The 22,920-nt window shown below is 44.5% G+C and overlaps 1 protein-coding gene across 1 annotated transcript in view; it reads left to right on the top strand.

Moving 5' to 3' along the window:
* BLNK (B cell linker) overlaps nt 1-22,920 on the top strand; it is a 310,096-nt gene that overhangs the window by 71,712 nt on the left and 215,464 nt on the right. The window contains exon 3 of the mRNA XM_040361815.1: nt 19,542-19,588. Coding sequence (XP_040217749.1) covers nt 19,542-19,588 — 47 coding nt within the window. The remainder of the gene's footprint in view (nt 1-19,541; nt 19,589-22,920) is intronic.

The following is a 22,920-nucleotide window of genomic DNA, read 5'->3' as shown; positions in this document are numbered from 1 at the left end:
ATTGACTCTCATGTCCTACACCATGCTGGGGAAGCCTGAAGGGCAGCCAGAGGGCACAAGCAGTGTCTGCTGCCCCATATTCCTTGTATTGTATATGTACCTGACCTGACTGCACAACTCTCGCCACTGAAGATTATCGATTTCACTTGTCTTGTAATATTTACTCATTCCTGGGTCTTTATCAGATCACAGTCTGATATATATTCAAAATATTAAAATATTATACACACACGCTCGACCTATATCCATTGTATTAAAATGTATCTGATCCCAAAACTTTTTCGTTTTGGATAGTCACGAGACACTTGGGGACTTTCACCCTCTCTATTTGTCCTTATGACCAATGTCATTGAGATAGAGAGTAATAGGAAATCCAACATTTTAGGTTGTACACAGAACAGGAATAGAGGGAAGATCTTCCAATGGAAAATTTTCTTTACAGCCTCTTTCAGGATTTTATTCCTTCCTGTGTCTGTAAAACAGGAAGTGAAGGGAGATTCCCCAATAAGACATACGGTAAATAGCAAAAAACAACCTACCATCCTACACTTCATCCAACATGGAAAAAAAAAGGTTTGGGCAGAACTTAGGGCTTATTCACAACATACACTGTGTTATTGTGTTTAATGTGCGTTATTAAAACACATTGCAATGCTTACTTTTATTGTATTTCAACTTCTTTATAATTCATATGCGCTGTGGTACATTGCGTTGCAGTGTTTAGAAACACGTCCTACTTTTTCTTTTATATACAAATTGCCTTGTTCTTGTGTTAGGTCTACTTTGGACATTACTACCCAATGCAGTCCAAACTTGCTGGTGTGAATGGGCCCTTGCACTTTAATTGCCTATGACTTTTCCTGTTAATTAGCGTCATGACCAGCACATGCAAGGTGGTCTTGATCTATATACAGTATGTCCATCAAAGTTTGTTTCCATTAATGTTTTTTAACCAGTGTGCTAATTTGCAGTGTATTTTTGTGTAGTCACTCATTTCCTTACTATATTTTTTTTATGTAGCGCCCCCTTACTTTCTATGCAGGCGCTATACTATGCAGGCGCTATACGACGTAACTTAGGGAGAAAATTCTACGTGATACATGCGCCGTTCGTTAGGCGCGTCATTTACGTGGGGTCACGATTCATTTCCATACAACACGCCCCCTACCAGCCTACTTTGAATTACGCGGGCTTACGCCGGCCCATTTACGCTACGCCGCCGCAACTTATGAAGCAAGTGCTTTGTAAAAACTGCACTTGCCTGTCTAAGTTGCGGCGGCGTAGCGTAAATAGGATACGCTACGCCCGCACAACGATGCGCCCAGATACGTGAATCTGGCCCCTGGTTTTTAACCAAATTCTAAATATTTTCGTTTTAGCCAAGTTAAATTAGATACGCTAACCACTTAGAATCGCACAGACACAGCCTAAAATGACACAGACATAAAGAATATTTCAACTTGAAGCTTCTTGGCTGCTGTCAGCACGAGATATGAGAAAAGAGAAAGTGTAGACTACACAAGGTGATGATATCCGGCTGAGAAATGTTAATCTACAAACTGCTGTTGTGAACTGCTTTGACTTTCTTCACCTATAAAGCACAATGGCTATCTTCTGATCCTCTTGGGATTTAAAAGCACCAGTTGAAGCCACATATAGCTACACTTTTCATTTCTATCTCCTCACAGTTTTCACTCATGTTTCTAAAGAATATAAAAGGAATTGGAGATTTGAAGCAAAACAGTACCTACTTCACTAAACAGGGCAACAGGTTTTTTTAACAGTCAGCCTATTCCAATACTAAAGCTTTTCTTGCCCTCCATAGATGCTCATATCACCCTTTGGCACCTTAAAGGGGTGTTCCAGCCTGTTTTTATGTTTATTAAAAGTCAGCAGCTACAAAAAGTATAGCTGCTGGCTTTTAATAAACATACACTTACCTGCTCCATGGTTCCAGCGACACACCGGCCGGAGCTCCGCTCCTCTCCCCCCCTCCCCGGCCGGCGTCTTCATGCCAAGTGTGGGCACCCAGCCATGACAGCTTTCGGCTTCACGGCCAGGCACCCACTGCGCATGCGCGAACAACCGTGCGCTTGCGCGAACGGCGATGCGCCGTCGGATTGGACAGGCGATCGCCTGGGACTTGTGACGTGTCCCAGGCGATCGCCTACAGGGAGGGGCTGCAGTAAGACGATTAAGCTAATCGCCTTACCAGCCCCTCGGCGGAAGGAGGAAGTGGGACAGGAAGTCCCACTCCTCCTGAAGCCCCCACTCCCCCCCCCCCCCCAAAAAAAATTACATGCCAAATGTGGCATGTAAGGGGGCGAGGAGTGGGTTAAGCGGAAGTTCCATTTTTGGGTGGAACTCCGCTTTAATTCACATGGGTGTTAGAGGAACAGTAAAAATAGGCGGCTGATCCCCATTTGTATGGCCTACTAAATTCACAAGGGCAGATGGAGGGGTGAGTTCACATTACCACGGCTATTATGAATGCTCTGTTGGTCGTGGTGTGGTAGTTCAATGTAGAATGCTCACAGTCGAAGTCGGATGTGACGAAACGCATCTGGTGCGTGATCCACGACAAACCGGAAGTGACGTTTGCAGGTACAAGAACTCGGGCAAATGCTCGGTATCGGTACAACCCTATCATTTATAGTCATATTTTGTTAACATTTTATATTATTTTATCATTTTATTATTATTAATGTAGATGCAGAACACTCTGCACATATATTGATATTTTACTACCAGTACACTAGTTTACAAACTGTATTGAGAAAACATTTATTTCCCTGAAGGGGGTTTTGTTTGGCGCTGAGCAGTGCAATAGGGTTGTTTGTTTGTAGCACTTTTGATTTAACGTAATTGTATTTGTACTGTCTGCTCCAATGTTGTAATGTGCTGCACAAACTGTTGCTGCTGTATAAATCCTGTATAATAATAATATCTGGCTATCTATTATAAAAAATATATATTTTATAGACATCATGGGCCAGATTCACAAAGAGATACGACGGTGTATCTACAGATACACCATCGTATCTCTGACGTAAACTGGTCCTATCTATGCGCCTGATTCATAGAATCAGTTACGCATAGATAGGGCTAAGATCTGACAGTGTTACAATGTGTTACACTGTAGGATCTTTTTTTCAATTTAAAAATGGCGCCGGGGGCGTTCCCGCTGATTTACGATAAATAATATGTAAATCAGCGAGATACGCAAATTCACGAACGTACGCGGACCCGTCGCAGTGTTCTTACGTCGTTTCCGTAGCGGTTTTCCGTCGTATACTTACCCCTTCTTTTATCAGGCGCAGCCAATGTTAAGTATAGCCGGCGTTCCCGCGTCGAATTTGAATTTTCCTACGTCGTTTGCGTACGCCGATTCACGAACACACGCGTCGCAAGTCCTGCTCACGTCGCAACCACTGACGTCCTAGTGACGTCAGTGGGAGCAATGCACACCGGGAAATTCCCCGGACGCGTTGCGCATTTAAATCGGCGCGGGAACGCGCCTGATTTAAATAGTACACTCCCCTAGCCGCGGAATTTGAATTCCGCTGGGGGATTTAGGATCCACCGTCGCAAGTTTGGAGGTAAGTTGTTTGTGAATTAGCCACTTGCCTCCTAAACTTGCGGGAGCGGATCTTAATTCACGTAGAACGAGCGGATCTATAGATCCGCTGCGCTACGTGAATCTGGCCCCATACCTCCAAACTTTTTGAGATGGGAATTAGGGACACCTATCAGCAAAAGTATGCAGGCATAGGACACACCCCTTGCCGCGCCACCCTTAAAGGAAAAAAAAAGATTGGGTAAACCCATAAGGGCTTTTTTTTTACCACTACTATTCCTAATATTGGCTTTTGGAAGTTACAAATGCAGCAATTTAGAAATCAGATGAAAGGTTTAGCGCTGGAAAACACTTTTTGATGGATATAAAGTGCATTTTATATACAATTATATGGATCAGGTCAAAATGAGGGACAAATAAGAAGGAATGAGGGACAGAGGGACATTGCTCCAAATCACAGACAGTCCCTCGAAATCAGGGACAGTTGGGAGCTATGGACATTCATCAGACCTACTGTATAATAATCTAAACAAGTCTTGAGTCTGCACATACTTGCTTTTTACCACTAGATGTCAGGGCTGTGCAATATTTCTTGCCTTCATTCCTTGAATAGGAAAGGACTATGGCTGAAACACTTTTAACAATATAAAAAAAATGTTTTAGAGAAGATAAAAGATTTTTCCAAAATGCTCCCTATCCAACGGACCATACTGCAATAGAAATGAATGTATATTTGTTCCCTGCTGTAGTGTTCATTGAAGCTGCGCTCCAGGTATGATTTATATTGCATACTTACATGGGTCCAGCTGGGCACAATGTAAACATGCATAGCTCATATCTGATGGTCTTCTGGGGATGCTGGGAATGACTGTAGCTACTACAGTGGTAGCTGTGATTTCCCAGGTCTTGATGGGGTTCTGTGTATGCGGCTTTAGGGTTGCCACCATAGGTGTGCGCACAGGGTGTGCGCACAGGGTGTGCCAGGTCTGCCTGGGCACACCCTAATCACCTTGTTCAGTGCAGATTGCCCCTACTGCCCTGGCTCATATCTGCCCCCTCAGGCTTCCTTCCTCTTCTCTCCCAAAGGCTGCTGCTGCTGGCACACATGGGGGAAGTTTTAAAAGGAGTGGGGGAAGGGGCTGGTAAATATAATATGTACCAGCCCCTTCCCTTTGTGAATGAACACAGTAAGTGATCGGTACCATGTGTTTGAGCTTTGGAGTGCACACCCTAATGCAATAGGCTGTGCACACCTATGGTTGCCACCTTTTCTTCAAACCAAACCTGAACACTTTAGCGGCCTGGGACACCTTTGTAGTAATGAGTAATGAGTAGTAATGTGCTGAGCATAGCGTGCAACAGGGAACAGTGGGTGTGGCCAAATTGCTCTTGCTGATGTCATGGCCCTGCCCCCCCCCCCAGTGATGCCAAACCTGCCCCCAGACAGCCGGCCGCAGCTCACGGACGGCAACAGATTTGTGTGTGACTGTCTTGGTTACTTGGGGAGCCACAGTCCGGTCTGAATAATGTGTCCAGGTTTTAGTCTGCTTGAAACCCAGACACATGATTCAAAACCCAGACTGTTCGGGTAAATCCTGGACAGATGACAACCCTATGCGGCTTCCCTTCTGTACACATAGTTAGTCAGGTTGAAAAAAGACACAAGTCCATCCAGTTCAACCACAAAAAAATAAACAAAGAAAATAAAAAACACAATACAATCCTATACACCCAACTCCATACCCACAGTTGATCCAGAGGAAGGCAAAAAACCCCAGCAGAGCATGAGATCCAATTTGCTACAGCAGAGGAAAAAATGTCCTTCCTGATCCCCCGAGAGGCAATCGGATTTACCCTGGATCAACTTTACCTACAAATCTTAGTACTCCGTTATATTCTGTACATTTAGGAAAGTATCCAGACCTTTCTTAAAGCAATCTACTGAGCTGGCCAGAACCACCTCTGGAGGGAGTCTGTTCCACATTTTCACAGCTCTTACTGTGAAGAAACCTTTCCGTATTTGGAGATGAAATGTCTTTTCCTCTTAACGTAAAGAGTGCCCCCTTGTCCTCAGTGTTGACCGTAAAGTGAATAACTCAACACCAAGTTCACTGTATGGACCTCTTATATATTTGTACATGTTGATCATATCCCCCCTAATTCTCCTCTTCTCAAGAGTGAATACATTTAGTTCTTCTAATCTTTCCTCATAGCTGAGCTCCTCCATGCCTCTTATCAGTTTGGTTGCCCTTCTCTGCACTTTCTCCAGTTCCCTGATATCCTTTTTGAGAACTGGGGCCCAAAACTGAACTGCATATTCCAGATGAGGTCTTACTAATGATTTGTACAGGGGCAAAATTATATCTCTTTCTCTGGAGTCCATACCTCTCTTAATACAAGAAAGGACTTTGCTCGCTTTGGAAACCGCAGCTTGGCATTGCATGTTATTATTGAGCTTATGATCAACTAAAACCCCCAGATCCTTCTCCACTACAGATCCCCCCAGTTGTACTCCCCCTAGTATGTATGATGCATGCATATTCTTAGCCCCCAAGTGTATAACTTTACATTTATCTACATTAAACCTCATCTGCCACATAGTCGCCCAATTAGACAGAGCATTGAGGTCGGCTTGTAAACTGGAGACATCCTGTAAGGACGTTATTCCACTGCATAGCTTGGTGTCATCTGCAAAGACAGAAATGTTACTTTTGATCTCAGGTGACAAGGGTCGCTTGCTGAGAAGCTAAAAACAACTGTTGTAATCACCAGTGCTACAGTGATCGCTGCGATGTTTCAGGCCCTGCTGGGTTTCTAGGATAGCAGCTTCCCCTCTGCACATAGAAAACAGGGGGAAACTGGTTCAACATCACCATTTATAGAATGCCTGATTGGATGGGGTGGAGTGGAGAGGCGCTGAAATCACCATTCCCATCTGATCCAACGCCACTGCCCCTCCTCTCCACCTTGTCAATCAGAGGATGCCCTGAAGCCATGCTCTGTGTTCTGTGTGTAGAGGGGAAGCCACTCGCACAGAACTCCAGCAAGACCAGGAAGATCACAGCCATTACTGTAGTAGCACCGACTACTACAATGATTTTCACATCCCCAGCAGCATGTGAGATACGATTTAAAAAAAAGTTTTAACTGGTAAATGTGCAGCCATACAGCGTTGTACCCAAATAAAAAAGACCAAAAAAAGACCTTATATTTTGAAAAAAAATATAAATATTTTTCCTTCCTGCTACAAAAAATATTCAATAAAAGATTAAAAAAATCGAATTTCTTCATAGATTTAGGGCAATAGTATATTGATTAGTTGATGTGAAAGTTATAGCGTCTACAAACAATGTCGTATATACTGCATTTTTTTTCTATTTTTTATACTACTATTGGCAGTGATCAGCGGGGGAACTGACTAACTGCCACTGACATCACCAGTAACACTAGTGATCAGTGCTAATACTATGCACTTTGCACATGTAGTTTGCACTTGTAATGCAAAGTGGATTTGCCTTTCGTAAATAACCCCCAATGGGTAATGTGTGTACAGTGTGCTGCTTTTTACTACAGATCTCTGTGTTTATTATCTCTGCTTTGCAGAGATAAGAAACATAGAGATACTCCTTCTGTACAGAGACCTGTGTTGATTGTCAACATAGGGCTCTGGGCTGTGATTGCACACAGCCGATTAGCAGGTCCCAGCCATGAATCATTGGCCGGGACTTGCTGGCAGGCTCCCGCTGTATACAATCACAGTGTGCATGCGCGTACCCTAAACCCAAAAGCAGGCGACACACAGGCAGCAAGTTGTTAAAGTGGAGCTAAATGCTCTCAATCAACATTAACTATTTTAATCCCTATACTGCTAGCATTAATAAATAGCTAGAAAGGTATATCATATTTACTTGTTTTTAAGCTTTTTTTTACATTCCTTAGCTAAGCACATCCTCCTGCCTGCATGCCTGAGTTAAAGAGGAACTGCAATCATTTAACTGTGGGCAGCTGAAGCTGCTGCCTGTTCACTTCCTACATTTACACAGACACACAGAGGCACACCTCCAGCTCTGCAGCTCTCATTGGCCCTCTTATGACTAATTCCCCATCCCTTCCTGGCAAACTCTCATGAGAGTGAGAGAGCTCACTATGTATGATGTCATAAGCCTAGGCTAATGACCAGACAAGAAACAGGAAATGGGCTGTATAAGATATTTACTGGCATTTACTATCCAAAGTTAAAACAACAAGGGCAGAAGATTTAATAGACGGAAAGATGAAAAAATTACTGAAATTCCGCTTTAACCTCCCTGGCGGTATGATTATGTCTGGAATTTTGTACCAAAAGCGGTACAATTATTTTGCATGGAAATTTGGCGTTTTACATTGTAGGCCTGTAATTCTTAGGAATAACTCACTTAAATCTGTCCAAACAAGAGTCTAGTAGACATCCCGGGTATGATAAAGTTTGAAACACAAAATCATAAATTATAATATAGGCAGATGGATTCCAGGAAGTAAATGCTACATGAATCATCTACCCTTACTCAAGATGGCCAGGGCTAGAAATTATAGGGAGGTGTTTTTCAAGGTGATTCTTCAACAAAATAAAGTATGGAGACATGGGCGGATGGGAGAATTTGCTTTGAAGATTAAAAATGAATTAAATAGCATTTTAAAGCGAAAAAAAAAAGTTCACCCTGCAAGACAATGTCATAATGTGCTTGTACGCATCACATACTAGCACATTATGAGAGACTTACCTTATAATGAAGCCCTATACTGGCACGCTGTCAGTATAGGACTTCCATCTTCATACGCTCTTCAGGGGTTCACAGGCTCCAGCCATCTGGCTGGACTGGCCACAATGATGTCACTCCCGCGCATTCACATGGGCGTTATGGTCTACGGCAGGAAGGAACGGCACGTTGACGTTACTGGCTGTTGCTCCGTGGAATATCTCCTAAACAGCGCACGGTTAGGAGTTATTCATGTTACTTACAGGCACACTTTATTATATGCTTACCTGTTACGGCTTTCCTCAGTTCATGCTGACAGGAGAACCGATTGGTGGCTCTCCTGTCAGAGAGGGGGGGTCTGCGCTAATAATCAGCACATTGGTTATCAGCTCAGCCCCCATCAGAGGTTCCCACCACATCTGTCAAAAGCTGCCCATCAGCTGCCAGTCAGTGCCCACCAGTAACACCTGTCAGTGCCCTTCACAGATACCAATCAGTGCCTATCAGTAATGACTGTCAGTACCTCCTCATAAGTGCTGCCCATCAGTGCCACCTATTAGTGGCCATCAGTGCTGCCTATCAGTGCCCATCAAAATGCCAATCAGTGCCCATCAGTAACACCTGTCAGTGCCCCTCACAGATACCAATCAGTACTCATCAGTAATGACTGTCAGTACCTCCTTATAAGTGCTGCCCATCATAAGTGCTGCCTATTAGTGCCCATCAGTGCTGCATATCAGTGCCCATCAATTCTACATATTAGTGCCGCCTCATCAGTGCCACCTTATCAGTGCCAACTCATCAGTGCTTATCAGTGCAGCCTCATCAGTGTCCATCAATGAAGGAGAAAACTAAATTTTATAACAGAAATTAAGAGAAACTTTATTTTTTTCAAAAATGGCGGTCTCTTAGGCCTTGTACACACGACCAAACAGGTCGGACCAGTTTCCGCGGACATGTTCGGTCGTGTGTAGGGCCGACTGGACAGTTTCCCGGCCGACCGGACAGGTTTCCAGCGGACAAAGTTTCTTAGCATGCTAAGAAACTTGTCCGCTGGAATCCTGTCCGTCGGACATGTCCGATGGTCAGTACGACTCATCGGACATGTCCAGGGCTGGACTGGGACAAAAATTTGGCCCTGGACTTCATCCAGACTGGCCCACTTTGACAGGTCTCTTCCATGGCGGCCGAACAACTCCCGCACCCCCCCCCCCCAGCCACCCAAGCCCCCTCTCCCCCTTCACTAGCCACTAGCCGTTCTATTTATTATAGTAGAACGGCTGGTACTGGTACTCTTATAGGCAGTACCAGTGGGGAAGCTAGACATTATTTCACCCGGGACCAAGAATCAGTTCGGTGCCCCCCCGTATGGGACAAGATTAGGCAGAAGTGAAAAACTCCCAGGCCATAGCTGTTGAGTCAGCTGTCATGCTCCTCTGTCGTCCCCGGCTCCTCCCCCTGCTTCTTTGTTCCCCCCAGGTGAGTGCTGTGGGGAGGGAGAGGAGGTGAGTGCTGTGGGGAGGGAGAGGAGGTGAGTGCTGCGGGGAGGGAGAGACAGAGGAGCGGAGGGGGGAGGCGGTCCGCTGTCACTGAAGCTGGCCCACTGAGCCATCGGCCCACCGGGAAACTCCCTGTAGTCCCAATGGCCAGTCCATCCCTGGACATGTCTGCTGGCCCGAAATCCCACGCATGCGTCAAAGTGATTCGACGCATGCGTGGAAACATTGAACTTCCTGGTGCGCGCACGTCACAGCGTTATTCGTCGCCGCCACATCACTGCGTATTCTGTCCGCAGGGAATTTGGTCTGATGGTGTGACATGTTTGGTCGTCTGTACGAGGCCTTATAGTTTGTTTAGCAAAAAAAAACACAGAGGTGATCAGATACCACCAAAAGAAAGCTCTATTTGTGGGAAGAAAATTGTAAAAATGGTAGTTTAAATACTGTGTTGGATGAGCACGCAATTGTCATTCAGAGTGTGACAGCGCTGAAAGCTGCAAATTGTCCTGGGGAGGAAGGGGAGGAAGTTCCCAGCATTGAAGTGGGTAAATATATATTACAAAAGCCATCCCGTCATCTGAATTCTTTTACATGAATGTTGTCACAAAAGAACGCTTTAACATTGTCTGATGGATGTAGCCCTCTCGTGACTTCTGAAGCAGCAGTGTATTATATGTAGCTTGTTTATTATGTTTATTATAACATCCATTTAGACAAGAGGAAAGCATGGTGCCATAATTCTTAATCACATTTCATTCTTGACAATCCAATACTTCCAAAAAGCAATATAATTATGCAACCTTTGAAACCTTCAATTAGGGAGAAAAGCAGCACGATTAATGTGTAAACATAAAAATGAAGACAAACAACAAAGTCCGTTCCACAAAGACTATCACGGAACTTCAAAAGCGCTGAGTTGTCACAATGTATCATAAGCGGTCTATAAATTTTAATTACAGCTGTCAGACCTGTACCCGAGAAAATATGTCTAGGAACTTTGCCACTGTACGCATTATTTTAGCCGCGGAGTGGAATTTTTACATCTTTGTTAACAAACATAAAAAAGCCACCTGAGATTAATTAAAGTTTGTATCCCATCTGCTGTTCTTTGAATATGATCATTGGAGCATTTGTAGTTTTGTACAAGGAGCATCGCGCTGCGTCTCCCTGGGGCAGGCAGCTGGTGCCATAAACTCGCATGACATTAGTACGTACAATTTCCTTCCTATTATGTAAGAACATTCAGAAATCTTCAGCTTTTGCATGGCCGTAAATATTGCATTATTGCGAAAAGGTTTCACTCTCTAATTTTGCCGTTAGTACTACTAATGATAATGTTCCAAAATTTTAAAGGGTAAGTATTCTTACTTTGAAAAAAAATATGCTACATCCCAACAGGGAGCAGATGTGCTGCCAAACTATAAATATAACCCAGTGCTCCTTCTCAGCAGAAACCCTGCGTCACGCTGTCCGGCTACTGTGTCTTCTGTGCTGGAGAACTTACAGAAATCATTAAGTTTTACATATTCTTTTCATCGGTGACCTTGATTCTTTAAAACGGTCATTTTCACCTTTCTGGCTGAGAAATTATTATTTTTATAATCATTATACAGGATTTATATAGCAACACGAGTTTGCACAGCACTTTACAATATAAAGGGAGACAGTACAGGTACAATACAGGCAGGCAGGGCCTTTTTACTGAGCGGGCACGACTGGGCACACCCAGGGGGCCCCAGAGATGGACAAATTGACCCCCCCGAGAATGCGGGTGAGAGAGCGGGCGGCTCCGTGGATGAGAGAGCGGGCGGCTCCGTGAATGAGAGAGCACGTAGCTGGGCAGCTCGTGGGTGAGTAGACAGCTGGCCAATCAGGGAGCCGTCAGGCGGGGGGAGCAGAGAGATGACAACATCTCTCACCGCCAGGGATGGACTGGCCATTGGGACTACAGGGAGTTTCCTGGTGGGCCGATGGCTCAGTGGGCCGGCTTAAGTGACAGCGGACTGCCGCGCCCCCCCTCCGCTCCTCTGTCTCTCCCTCCCCGCAGAGCTCACCTCCTCTCCCTCCCCGCAGCGCTCACCTGGGGGGGAACAGAGAATCAGGGGAAGGACCAGAGGAGCAGGGGGGATGACAGAGGAGCATGGGGGAGGGGACAGACAGCTGACTCAACAGCTATGGACTGGGAGTTTCTCACTTCTGCCTAAACTTGTCCCATAAGGGGGAGCACCGAACTGATTCTTTGCCCCGGGTGAAATAATGTCTAGCTTCCCCACTGGTACTGCCTATAAGAGTACCAGTACCAACCGTTCTACTCTAAGTAGAAAGGCTAGTGGCTAGTAAAGGGGAAGAGGGGGCTTGAGTGGCCGGGGGGGTGCGGTTTTAGTCCGGCCGCCATAGGAGAGACATGTCAAAATGGGCCAGGGCCAAATTTTTGTCCCAGTCCAGCCCTGCTCACCGCCCATGCCCGCCCTGCATCCCTGCAGTGTAGTTCTGCCCTCACTGTGCAGGCAGCCGGGAAGCAGAGAGATGACATAATCAGCGGCTATTTATAGCACCGATCGCTGTATAAATGTCACTGGTTCCAAAAAAGTGTCAAAAGTGTCCGATCTGTCTGCCGCAATGTCGCAGTCCCGCTAAATAAAAAATCACAGATCGCCGCCATTACTAGTAAAAAATAAATAAATAATATAAATGGCATAAATCTATCCCCTATTTTGTAGACGCTATAACTTTTGCGCAAACCAATCAATCACATTCTGCGTGCACCATTTTTTGTAAATCTCCCCCACAATGTTTAATCCATGCCTTGCCATTTCTCTGTGTTGCATCACAAATATGGGAGTGCTAATAAAATTAAAACACATGCCTTCCAGCATGGTTATCTCTCTAATTGTTCTGCCTTTCTGTGGCTGTGTCCTCTCTAATAACTTTGTAGTTCTTACCTACACCTGTGCTAGACTGGGGGACCCAGGGGTTCTGGGATATGTTGTTTCATCATAGGAAGTGTCAGTTCTCAGACTCCAGGCAGAGGTCATGCATTAGCCTATGCAGTGCCATGCTGCATGCCTCATGTTTGAGCACAAACACACATTTCTGACACAGGAATGTCAAGATTTACTCTGCTATAGACTGTGTGTACAGGGCAACAAATGTCACCATCTAAATACATGATCAATGCACATCCTATGCAGATGATAAACACTACAGATAGGAAGGTTTATAATGCATTTAACCGATTGCATTGTCCCCCAAGATTGCTTAGTAAAGCTCAGTCAGGGAATATCAGCAAAGGTCTTCGGACATACAAGTCTACACTCTGAACATAAATGGGTGAACTCGCTGTAGACACAATTTATTGTTTCAGTGTAGAATGATTTTTTTTATCTGTCTTCAAATTCTACACAAACAGACATTCTTAAAATTGCATTATTATGTTTTGTCAAAACATAAAATACAAAAAAAATAAAAATTCCAGTTCCCCAGAGTCCATGCTCTCAAGGAGCACAGAATCTCTACAGGCAGTTAAGACAGATTTCCCAAGAAACAAGAAATTCAGAGATTTCCCTACGTATCAGTCATGACTAGTGATAAGTTAATGCCTTGTGATTGGCTGCGATTGTACTTCCACTGCTAGACCATTTTGTTGGGGATTTTGCTTACTTCATTTTGAATGAGCTCATCAGTTTGCTATAAACTTTGACTCTGAGTCAGACTCATGCACAGATAGCAGACTTATTAAAGTTAATTAATCAGATATCCCTGCCTGAAAACACACAGCTACAGAAAGAAGCAGAATAGTTTTAACAGCTGTGCTCACCATTGTACTGTATAGGGTACCCACAAGGGAATAAGGCATAAGATACAGTGCACAGGGACTCAATGAATGATAGTTTATGTTTGGGGAGTGCCTCATAGTAGTATAAGACCCCTTTCACACTCAGGAGTTTTTCAGGCGGCACAGCGCTAAAAATAGCGCTGCTATACCGCCTGAAAAACTCCTGCCCAGCAACCTCAACGTGAAAGCCGGAGGGCGATGCGCTGGCAGGAGAGAAAAACATCTCCTGTCAGCAGCATCTTTGGAGCGGTTAGAGGGGCGGTATGTATACCGCTCCTTCACCGCTCCTTCCCATTTAAAACAATGGGAAACCGCGGCAATACCGCCCGCAATGCGCCTCTGCAGAGGCGCATTGCGGGCAGTATTAACCCTTTATATGCCGCTAGCGGAGGTAAATACCGCGCTGCTAGTGGCCGAATCCTGCGGCAAATCCGGTATATATATATGGGGCGGGAGCTGCGGTGGCGGTATAGTGCCGATATTTTTAGCGGCGCTATACCGCCACCGCGGCTCCCGCCCCAGTGTGGAAGGGGTCTAAGTGTCATCTCCTTGGCTTGAGACTTTGCTTAAAGAATATTTCCATGCATGGCTATATTATACATAGTTACGTTAAAGGGGTTGTAAAGAAAAACATTTTTTTTCATAATAAGCATCCTTTACCTGCAGACATTCCTCTTTTCACTTCCTCATTGTTTGTTTTTTCTCAGAAGTTGCTCTATTTCTTCTCTGTTCTGTTCACTTCCTGCTTGTCTGATTTTACTGACCGCCATGACGGGAGGGTTTACTGCGGTGGTCAGTGACGTGCTCACCCCCTCCTGGGAACTACATCTGTGCGGCAGGACACTCTCTACGTGTTAGAGACTTCAAGGAGGTGTGAATTACTGGGCGTGCCGCAATGCATACTGGGAAATGTAGTTCTTACATGAACGAGCGATGCAAACCAGGAAGTGAATGAGAGAACAGAAACTAGAACGCCGGAGGTGATATAGATGAAGGAATTTAATAGGTATTTACTTGTTTTTTAACAGAATCATTACACTATTCTGTCTGTCTACCTTGCAGACATTAATTTTAGTCAAAAAAATGTTTTCCTTTACAACTCCTTTAATTCAGCTTAGACCACTGTAAGGCCCCTTTCACACTGGGGCGTCGACGGTAAAGCGGCGCCATTTTTAGCGGCACTTTACTGTCAATTTCGCAGTGCTATTCAGCCGCTATCAGAGGCGCTTTGCCAGCGGTATAGCCGCGGTGCCCAATTGATTTCAATGGGCAGGAGCGGTGGAGAACCGAATTAGAATTAGAAATTAGAAAAGAATTAGAGAAACAAATGACATAAGGACATTTTGACAACAGCCAGATCTCTCGGAAGATAATCACATAGGAGTTTTAAAGTTTGCATACTTTTCCATACATATTATGCAAATCTCTGCTGACATAACACTCCTTCCAGACTCAATCATTCCTTTGTCATACTGTAAGTCTGTTCTGCACAACCAGTTCTAAATGTAAAACACGGAACTGTTTTTTGTACAGAGCGGTGATGGAAAATGTAACATACTGCCAAGATTATCACTTTTTAACCCTCAGCTAGTTGTATTTTCCATAATGGAATTGGTGGGCCAGTGTCATTGCAGAAAACCTGAAGATCTACGAATTCTGATTTTCTGCTTTTTTCTTATATGTCCTCCAGACATTAGTGGCTAAATTCAGTAGGAGAATTGTAGATAGAAGGGGGTACAGGGGCCGCTGATAGAAATCAGAAGGTGAATAGGAACTGGATTCAAACTCAGGGCTTCTGCTGTGTCTGCTAATTGCCCCTGAACCAATCAAAGCTATAAATCAGTGGTTCTCAACCCTGTCCTCAAGTACTCCAGGCCATGTTTGCAGGTTTTCCTTTATCTTGCACAGGTGCTTTAACCACTTCCCACCCCGGCCTATAGCAGATTGACGGCCGGGCGGTGGTTCCGTTATCCTGACGTCCAGCAGGATAAAATGCCAGTGCACGCCTGCAGGGGAATGCAGTGTGGCGATCAGAGGTGCTGTGTGTCAGTCCATCTCCGATCGTGGTATGGAGCCTCTGACGGAGGCTTCTTACCACGTGATCAGCTGTGACCGATCACAGCTGATCATCGCGTGAACCAGGAAGTGACGGTTGGTTTGCGCTGGCAGGGAGAGCCGATTAGCACTTTGATTATCAGCACAGCCTACATCAGATGTGCCCATCAGCTTCCAATCAGTGCCAATCAGTGCCCCATCAATAATGTCTGTCAGTGCCAATGAAAGTGTCAACCAGTGCCCATTACAGTGCCAATCAGTACCCAGCAGTAACACCTGTCAGTACCTCATCATCAGTGCTGCCCATCAGTGCCATCTATTAGTGTCCTTCCGTGCCACCTGTCAGTGCCCATCAGTTCCACCTGTCAGTGTCAATCAGTGCTGCCTGTCAGTGCCCATCAGTGCCACCGATCAGTCCTGCCTATCAGTGCCCATCAGTGCTGCATATCAGTGCCACCTATCAGTGCCCATCAATTCTACATATCAGTGCCCATCAGTGCCACCTTATCAGTGCCGCTTCATTAGTGCCCATCAGTGCCGCTTCATTAGTGCCGCTTCATCAGTGCCTATCAGTGACGCCTCATCAGTGCCCGTCAGTGAAGGAGAAAACAACATTTTATGACAAACTAAGAAAAACAATTTTTTCCCAAAGGATTCAGTATTTTTTAGTTTGTTAAGCAAAAAATAAAAACCCCAGAGGTGATGAAATACCACCAAAAGAAAGCCCTATTGGTGGGAAGAAAATTATAAAAATTTAGTTTGGGTACAGTGTTGCAGGACCGCGCAATTGTTATTCAAAATGTGACAGCGCTGAAAGCTAAAAATTGTCCTGGGCAGGAGTATGGCTTGGTATTTTGGACAGCCATTTTATCTAAAAGAAATTCCCAAAATATGGCCTGTTGGGGGTACTTGAGGACTGGGTTGAGAACCACTGCTCTAAATAGCAGGTTGCCTGATTTCTTGGTCAATCTTCATTGATTCCTTTTTTGCTAAAATCTGAACGAAATAAACAGTTAAATAGTTAAATAGATAAATTGAACTAATTGATTGAAGAACACGTATCATGCTTCAGTGGTTTAAATTGGTGAAATCGATTCTTCTAGTACTGACACCAGAGTGAATCACTCCATAAAGTGCAGCACCACCTTAAGGAAAACTTGCTTACCAGATGGCAAGCAAAACCCGGCATGTGGCTATGGCCCAGCCAAGGTCCTTGCTTGCACAGAAGATTGTAGGAATAAACCCTGGGTAGATGGCTGTAATGATTTTCCACATACTGACACCACTGTACAGTCTGTGGTCGTTATGTTCAACAATTAACCATGTATACACACGGCCACACAAGAGACCTGCCGTTCTTATGAATGGCAAGAACGCAATGACGTCAAAGACTACGATAAGCCAGCTAAATTAAGTTCTGTGCTACCGTGCATGCGTTGAATTGTTATCGAGCATGCATGTTTTTTTTCCCCTTCAGGTAAGCATACAGACAACTGGTTTTCTTGGCAGGAAACACTCTGCTGGGAGTCCCGACGGGAAAAAAGAGAGCAGGTTCTCTTTTTTTTTTCTAGCAGTTTTCCTGTCGGGAAAACTGCTAGGGAAAATACACACGGCCGGGATTCCCGGCCAAAAGGCCAAAAGCTCTCCTGCCAGTTTTCCTGCCGGGAAAACCGGTCGTGTGTTCGAGGCTTAAAATATTGCCTAACTAAATATTTATTTGAGTAAAACAGTATTGCACTTACATTTGACGAGTTTAAAACTGCACATAAAATTACAAAGCTAGCTGTAAACAAACTCCTGTCCTCCTAGTGAGACAGTGTCAGGAAGGGCATGCCAACATCCAAGATGGCGGCCATAGAAGACGGCCAGTGACTCCAGTTCCTGTGAGAGCGCCGTTGGAGCGCACCCCATGACCGTTTGGCGCCAGACAGGCCATTTAAACTGGGTCAGTTCCCGGACTCAGGTGCTGTCCGGTCTACAGCATTTGTGTATCCTGATTCCGGTATCTGATTCCTGTTACCCGACCCGGCTTCTACCTGTACCTGACACGGCTTGTTTGACCTTGCTTCTGCCTGCCTCTCCTGCTACCTCGCTGCCAGCCCAATACCGACCCGGCCTGCACCTTGACTCCACTCATGCCTTCGCTTCTGTTCCTGATGTGCCCGCTAGTGTATAACCCGGCCTGCCTGCATCCGCTATCTCTCCAGTCCTTCTGAGTCCTGTTGAGCACCCATCCATCCGCAGCCTCATCTGCTCTCCTGTCTGTGGTGTTCCTGCATGAAGTCGCCAATGCTATCTGCTGACAGCTGCTCCTGGTCTTCTCCTGTACCGGTGTCCTCCCGCGGTCTCTTCAGAGGTTCCAGCCCAGCGACTTCATCAGCGATCCTGCCAGGCACTCGTGCGACTCTGCACTCTTGCGCTTGCTGTCTGCTCTACCAGGGGCTCGGAGTCAGAGCTGTAAGAGAGGCTGTCCTCCACACATCGGCTCTACCGCCAGGTACGTGACAGACAGCGTGGTGACGTCAGCACGTATCCTCCTCCAGACGTGTTTCATCATACGTGACGTTGTCAATGTCCCCATTGTAGTTGAGCATCATGGGAAATGTAGTTCCAAAACAAAAAAACATAGAATGCATGAAGGTAAAAAAAAAAACTTTTGCCTTTACAACCACTTTAATATCCCTGTATTGTATGTGATGATGGCAAGGTTCCGCCCACAGACCAGAGGTAGGGTGGAAATGTAATTGTAAGTCAGAAAAGCTGCCAGAGTTTTGTGTATTTGGAGTGCTTCTGGATATCAATTAGGCTTCACAACATTCTTTTGTGTCTGTGGAAACCAAAGACTAAAAAGGCAGGTCTGAGAGAACCTGGCCTGTACAGTTACAGGGCTCAGTAAGAGGTATTCTTATCAGAAATTCCGACAACAAATGTTCGATGTGAGCTTTTGGTCAAAATTCCGACCGTTTGTAGGCTCGATCGGACATTTGCTGTCGAAATTTCTGACAACAAAAATTTGAGAGCTGGTTCTCAAATTTTCCCACAACAAAAGTTCTTGTCGGAAATTCCGATCATCTGTATGCAATTCCGACGCACAAAAATCCTACGCATGCTCAGAATCAATTTGACGCATTCTCAGAATCATTGAACTTAATTTTTCTTGGCTTGTCGTAGTGTTGTACGTGACCGCGTTCTTGACGTTTGGAATTTCCGACAACATTTGTGTGACCGTGTGTATGCAACACAAGTTTGAGCCAACATTCCTTCAGAAAAAAAACACGGTTTTGTTGTCGGAATTGTACGCGGCATTAGAATACCAGATGCCAGAAGTTTTAAAGAGGGCCCATCACCATCTTAAATAATTGCAGTAAAAGCACAGAATCAAGTATTTTGCATGCTTATTTGCAGTGTTTTTCCTATCCATAAAAATGTTCTCTTCAGTTGCAATGTGCCATGGATCTTGTTCCAGGATGAGTCAATTCCTTAGCAAAGTCTTCTCCTTCACTGCCTTTGCTGGGGTGGTTGAATCGCATGCAAGATGGTGGTGCCCAGCAGAAGCCCCAGGGCTTTTGGATGTCTACACAAGGGAAGCTCTTACAGTTGAAAACCATACATAAAATACGTTAAATGCACATATAATCTTAAAATTGTTATTGATATGAATGGTCTGGCAACAGGGTCTCTTCAAAACAGTCAGATGGACTGGGGTACTACAACTATACCTACATGATAGCAGAACCTCTGAATTAGTAGACATTGCCGCTGAATGAATTTTAGTGTTTTCTTTATTGAACACATTTTCATATACATTGGATTTATGATTTCTTCTTACATTTTTACAGAACATGACAGATTATGAACTGAATAAATTCAGCATTCTTTATCAACCGTAAGTCAGTTTCAGTTTATTTTGTTTTGTTACAACCTTATATATGGTTGTCTTTATGAATTGCGTATTGTACATGTGCTGAATAAATATGTAAAGATGCCATATACAAATTGCCAAAATTGGGCAATCTGTTCCAGGAGATTTTGGAACTGGGCGCTGCCCATAATGCCTACATTATAATTCAGGGGTGTCCAACTGTTTGACCTTCCTGGACCACATTGGAAGAAGAGGAATTGTCTTGGGCCATACATAAAATACACTAACAATAAGCATAGCTGATGAGCAGAAAACATCAGATCACAGATTAATGATCACTGATATAGATAATGTACCTATCTAAGTAATACAACTTTATTATGTTTCATATTTTTATTAAAAAAGTAAAAGAAGGTAACATAAAAGTAGTACGATATTTGGAAAAAATACAAGAAGGAATAGGACTTTTAAGGATGTAGGACTGACACTAAGTTGAGCACACAGTATAGGGTGAAAATAGTTTAATTAGAATTTTTTTAAATCACATACATAGATAATCATATCTCAAGTTGTAAAAAATAGCATAACATGATGTATAAACATTGATACTTCTTCCACATGCTTGATAACAATTCATATAAGTAGAATCATCCAATGCGTTTCGCAAAGGGAAATTCGCAGTGTATCTAGTTATCATGAAATTGAAAGGGATACCATTATCATCACATTATGCCAGTTAGTCCATACATTTATCACACATTTATTCACATAATGTACAAAAAACTCATATTACAAATGTGCTCACCAAATACATCAGTATGCAGCCCAATACACTCCCACAGGTAATAGTAGTAGTACGATATTTGACACTGCTTTTGATAAACTAACTTCTCAATATCTGCTTCGATGGATGTAGTAGCAATTTTCAATGAATCGTCAAGTTGCTCATCTGATAGCTACGTGTTATGCATTTTTACAAAAAAAAAAATCCCAAAAAAACAACATTTTGTGTTGGGCCGCATTCATAGCCATCTTGGGCAGCAGGTTGGACACTGGAGATATTAGTATATATGCAGCTTGATGGTACTCTGTTTTTCTGGAATCCTCCAGGTGCTAGCTGTGTGTTAATGGCAATTTAATGCTTTGTTAAAATCTTACTATGCAATTTCAAAAAGTTTGCAGTCAATAATTATAACAATAAATTGTAAAAAAAAGTTTGTGATGTTTCCCATCTATGGTACCATTTTAGTGATGCACCAATACCGATACTGGCATCGGTGTCGATACTAGGCATTTTTGCGAGTACCAGTACTTGCAAACATGCTCTGATACCGGAAATCGATACCGGAAGTGATATCAGCTGGAAGCAGGACACCCCTCCTCCCCTTCGGAAGTGGGGTTCGGAGCAGTATCCGCCTTATGGCGCCAGGGCAAAGGGGGCCGGAAAATCCGCAGCACTGTGGGAACAGGCTGACAGCTGGCCACATTGATACTCCTGCTCCCGGCTGTCTTTTTTTCATTATGCAGCACTGCTGCGATCCTCTTCTGCCTCTGTAAACAAGAAGAGGGTGGCTGATGTCATGACTTGTTTCATCCTGTTCCTGCACAGAGAGAGAGAGCTGGATGGATGGCTGGCCGCTATCCAATAACAGAAAGTGGGTGGATCGCCAAGCATCAGTACATGTGTTTCTATAGTGTAAGGCAGCTGTAGAATCGTCCCTGGAAGCAGAACTGAGTAATGAGGAGAGCAGTCTTATACACTAGCACTATACAGTATATACAGACCAGTCTGTACCCCAACACTGTACTGTATATGTTGTATATGTTATACACACACCAGTCTGTGTATGATGTACAGTGAAATGTTAGTGTACAGATGCCCTGTACTGCGCCCTCCTAACATTCTCCTAACGCCCTTTACTGTGCCATCCTAACACCCTCCTAATGCCCTGTGCTGCACCCTCCTAACGCCCTGTACTGCGCCCTCCTGACACCCTCCTAACGCCCTGTACTGCGCCCTCCTAACACCCTCCTAACGCCCTGTACTGCGCCCTCCTAACACCCTCCTAACGCCCTGTACTGCGCCCTCCTAACACCCTCCTAACGCCCTGTACTGCGCCCTCCTAACTCCCAGTACTGCGCCCTCCTAACGCCCTGTACTGTGCCCTCCTAATGCCCTGTACTGTGCCCTCGCCGTGTTTGCCTCCTCCTTCCCCCACCAGCTTTTACCTCTGCCCCCATGTCTCTCAATGACCCTCCCATCCTCTTCCCCCAGAACTCGCAGCCTTTTTCTTCTCAATTCTCCCACCCCACAATCCCTATTTCACCCCACCCTCAACGTCCCTGCCCTCACTTACCCCTCTACTTCCCACCCTGCCCTCACTCCAGCCTTGCCCAACTCCCTAACAACCCCCCTTCCTAAACCACCCCCCTACATACGTGATAGGTATCAGAAATTGGTATCACAAATACTTGCAAAAAAGTATCAGTACTCATACTCTGTGTTAAAAAAGTGGTATTGGTGCAACCCTATACTATTTATATTAAAACCAATGTTGAAGCCACTGTCTATTTTAACCATCAGCAAACTATTGCTTTTCATGACAGTCCAGCATCTGTCTCTTACATTTCAGTGGCACAATATAATTAAAGTGTCCTTATTTCTGTTTGAAATAATTTGCTACTAAAGATCAATGACAGCACATGAGGTCCCATATCGAGCACAAGAGAAAAGGGCCAGCAATAAGAGGATGTTAAAGAATGAAACCATGTTATTAAACCTTTTGACATGAGTCACTGTCCTGAATCATGTCAATCATTCAAGAATATCTAACGCTCAAAGCTAACAATGTAAACTTTGATTTTTCATCATATTATTTTTCATCGCTAATGGTATTTTTGACTTCAAGAATAAGAAGTTTCAATTCAGGAATCAGGATCAAAATGCTTGGGATGTTTCATATGTGTCCTTTGTAGCAGACTTATTGAAGTTCAAAGTAAGCTTAAGCCAAGTGATAGTCCATTAGGACCTGGTGAAGGACCACAGATAGGCTCCTTATCTACAGGCCATCAGCCTAAAGCCCAGTGTCGAATGTCAGGAGACATTTTCTGGTTAAAAAAAACATTAGACATTCGGCCCTTGTGTTTGCCACCCAGTCCGACAGAAGCCATCTTCTATCGCATGAGCAGCCAACCGACTCCTGATCAGCGCTCTTGGCCGATGGCGGAGAGTGCTGATCTGAGTGTTCTGATGGGGTGGGGGGGGGACAGTACCCCTTTCAGAACACAACAGCCCAGGAGGGGAGATCACTATACTAACTTTGCATAGTTAGTACAGGGGCTCCGACCGAAGCTGA

Source organism: Rana temporaria, chromosome 8 (assembly GCF_905171775.1).
Source record: "Rana temporaria chromosome 8, aRanTem1.1, whole genome shotgun sequence".
In the NCBI taxonomy this organism is placed as follows: domain Eukaryota; kingdom Metazoa; phylum Chordata; class Amphibia; order Anura; family Ranidae; genus Rana; species Rana temporaria.
Note: the sequence above shows the minus strand (reverse complement) of the source record. Positions and strands in the feature narration are given on the sequence as shown.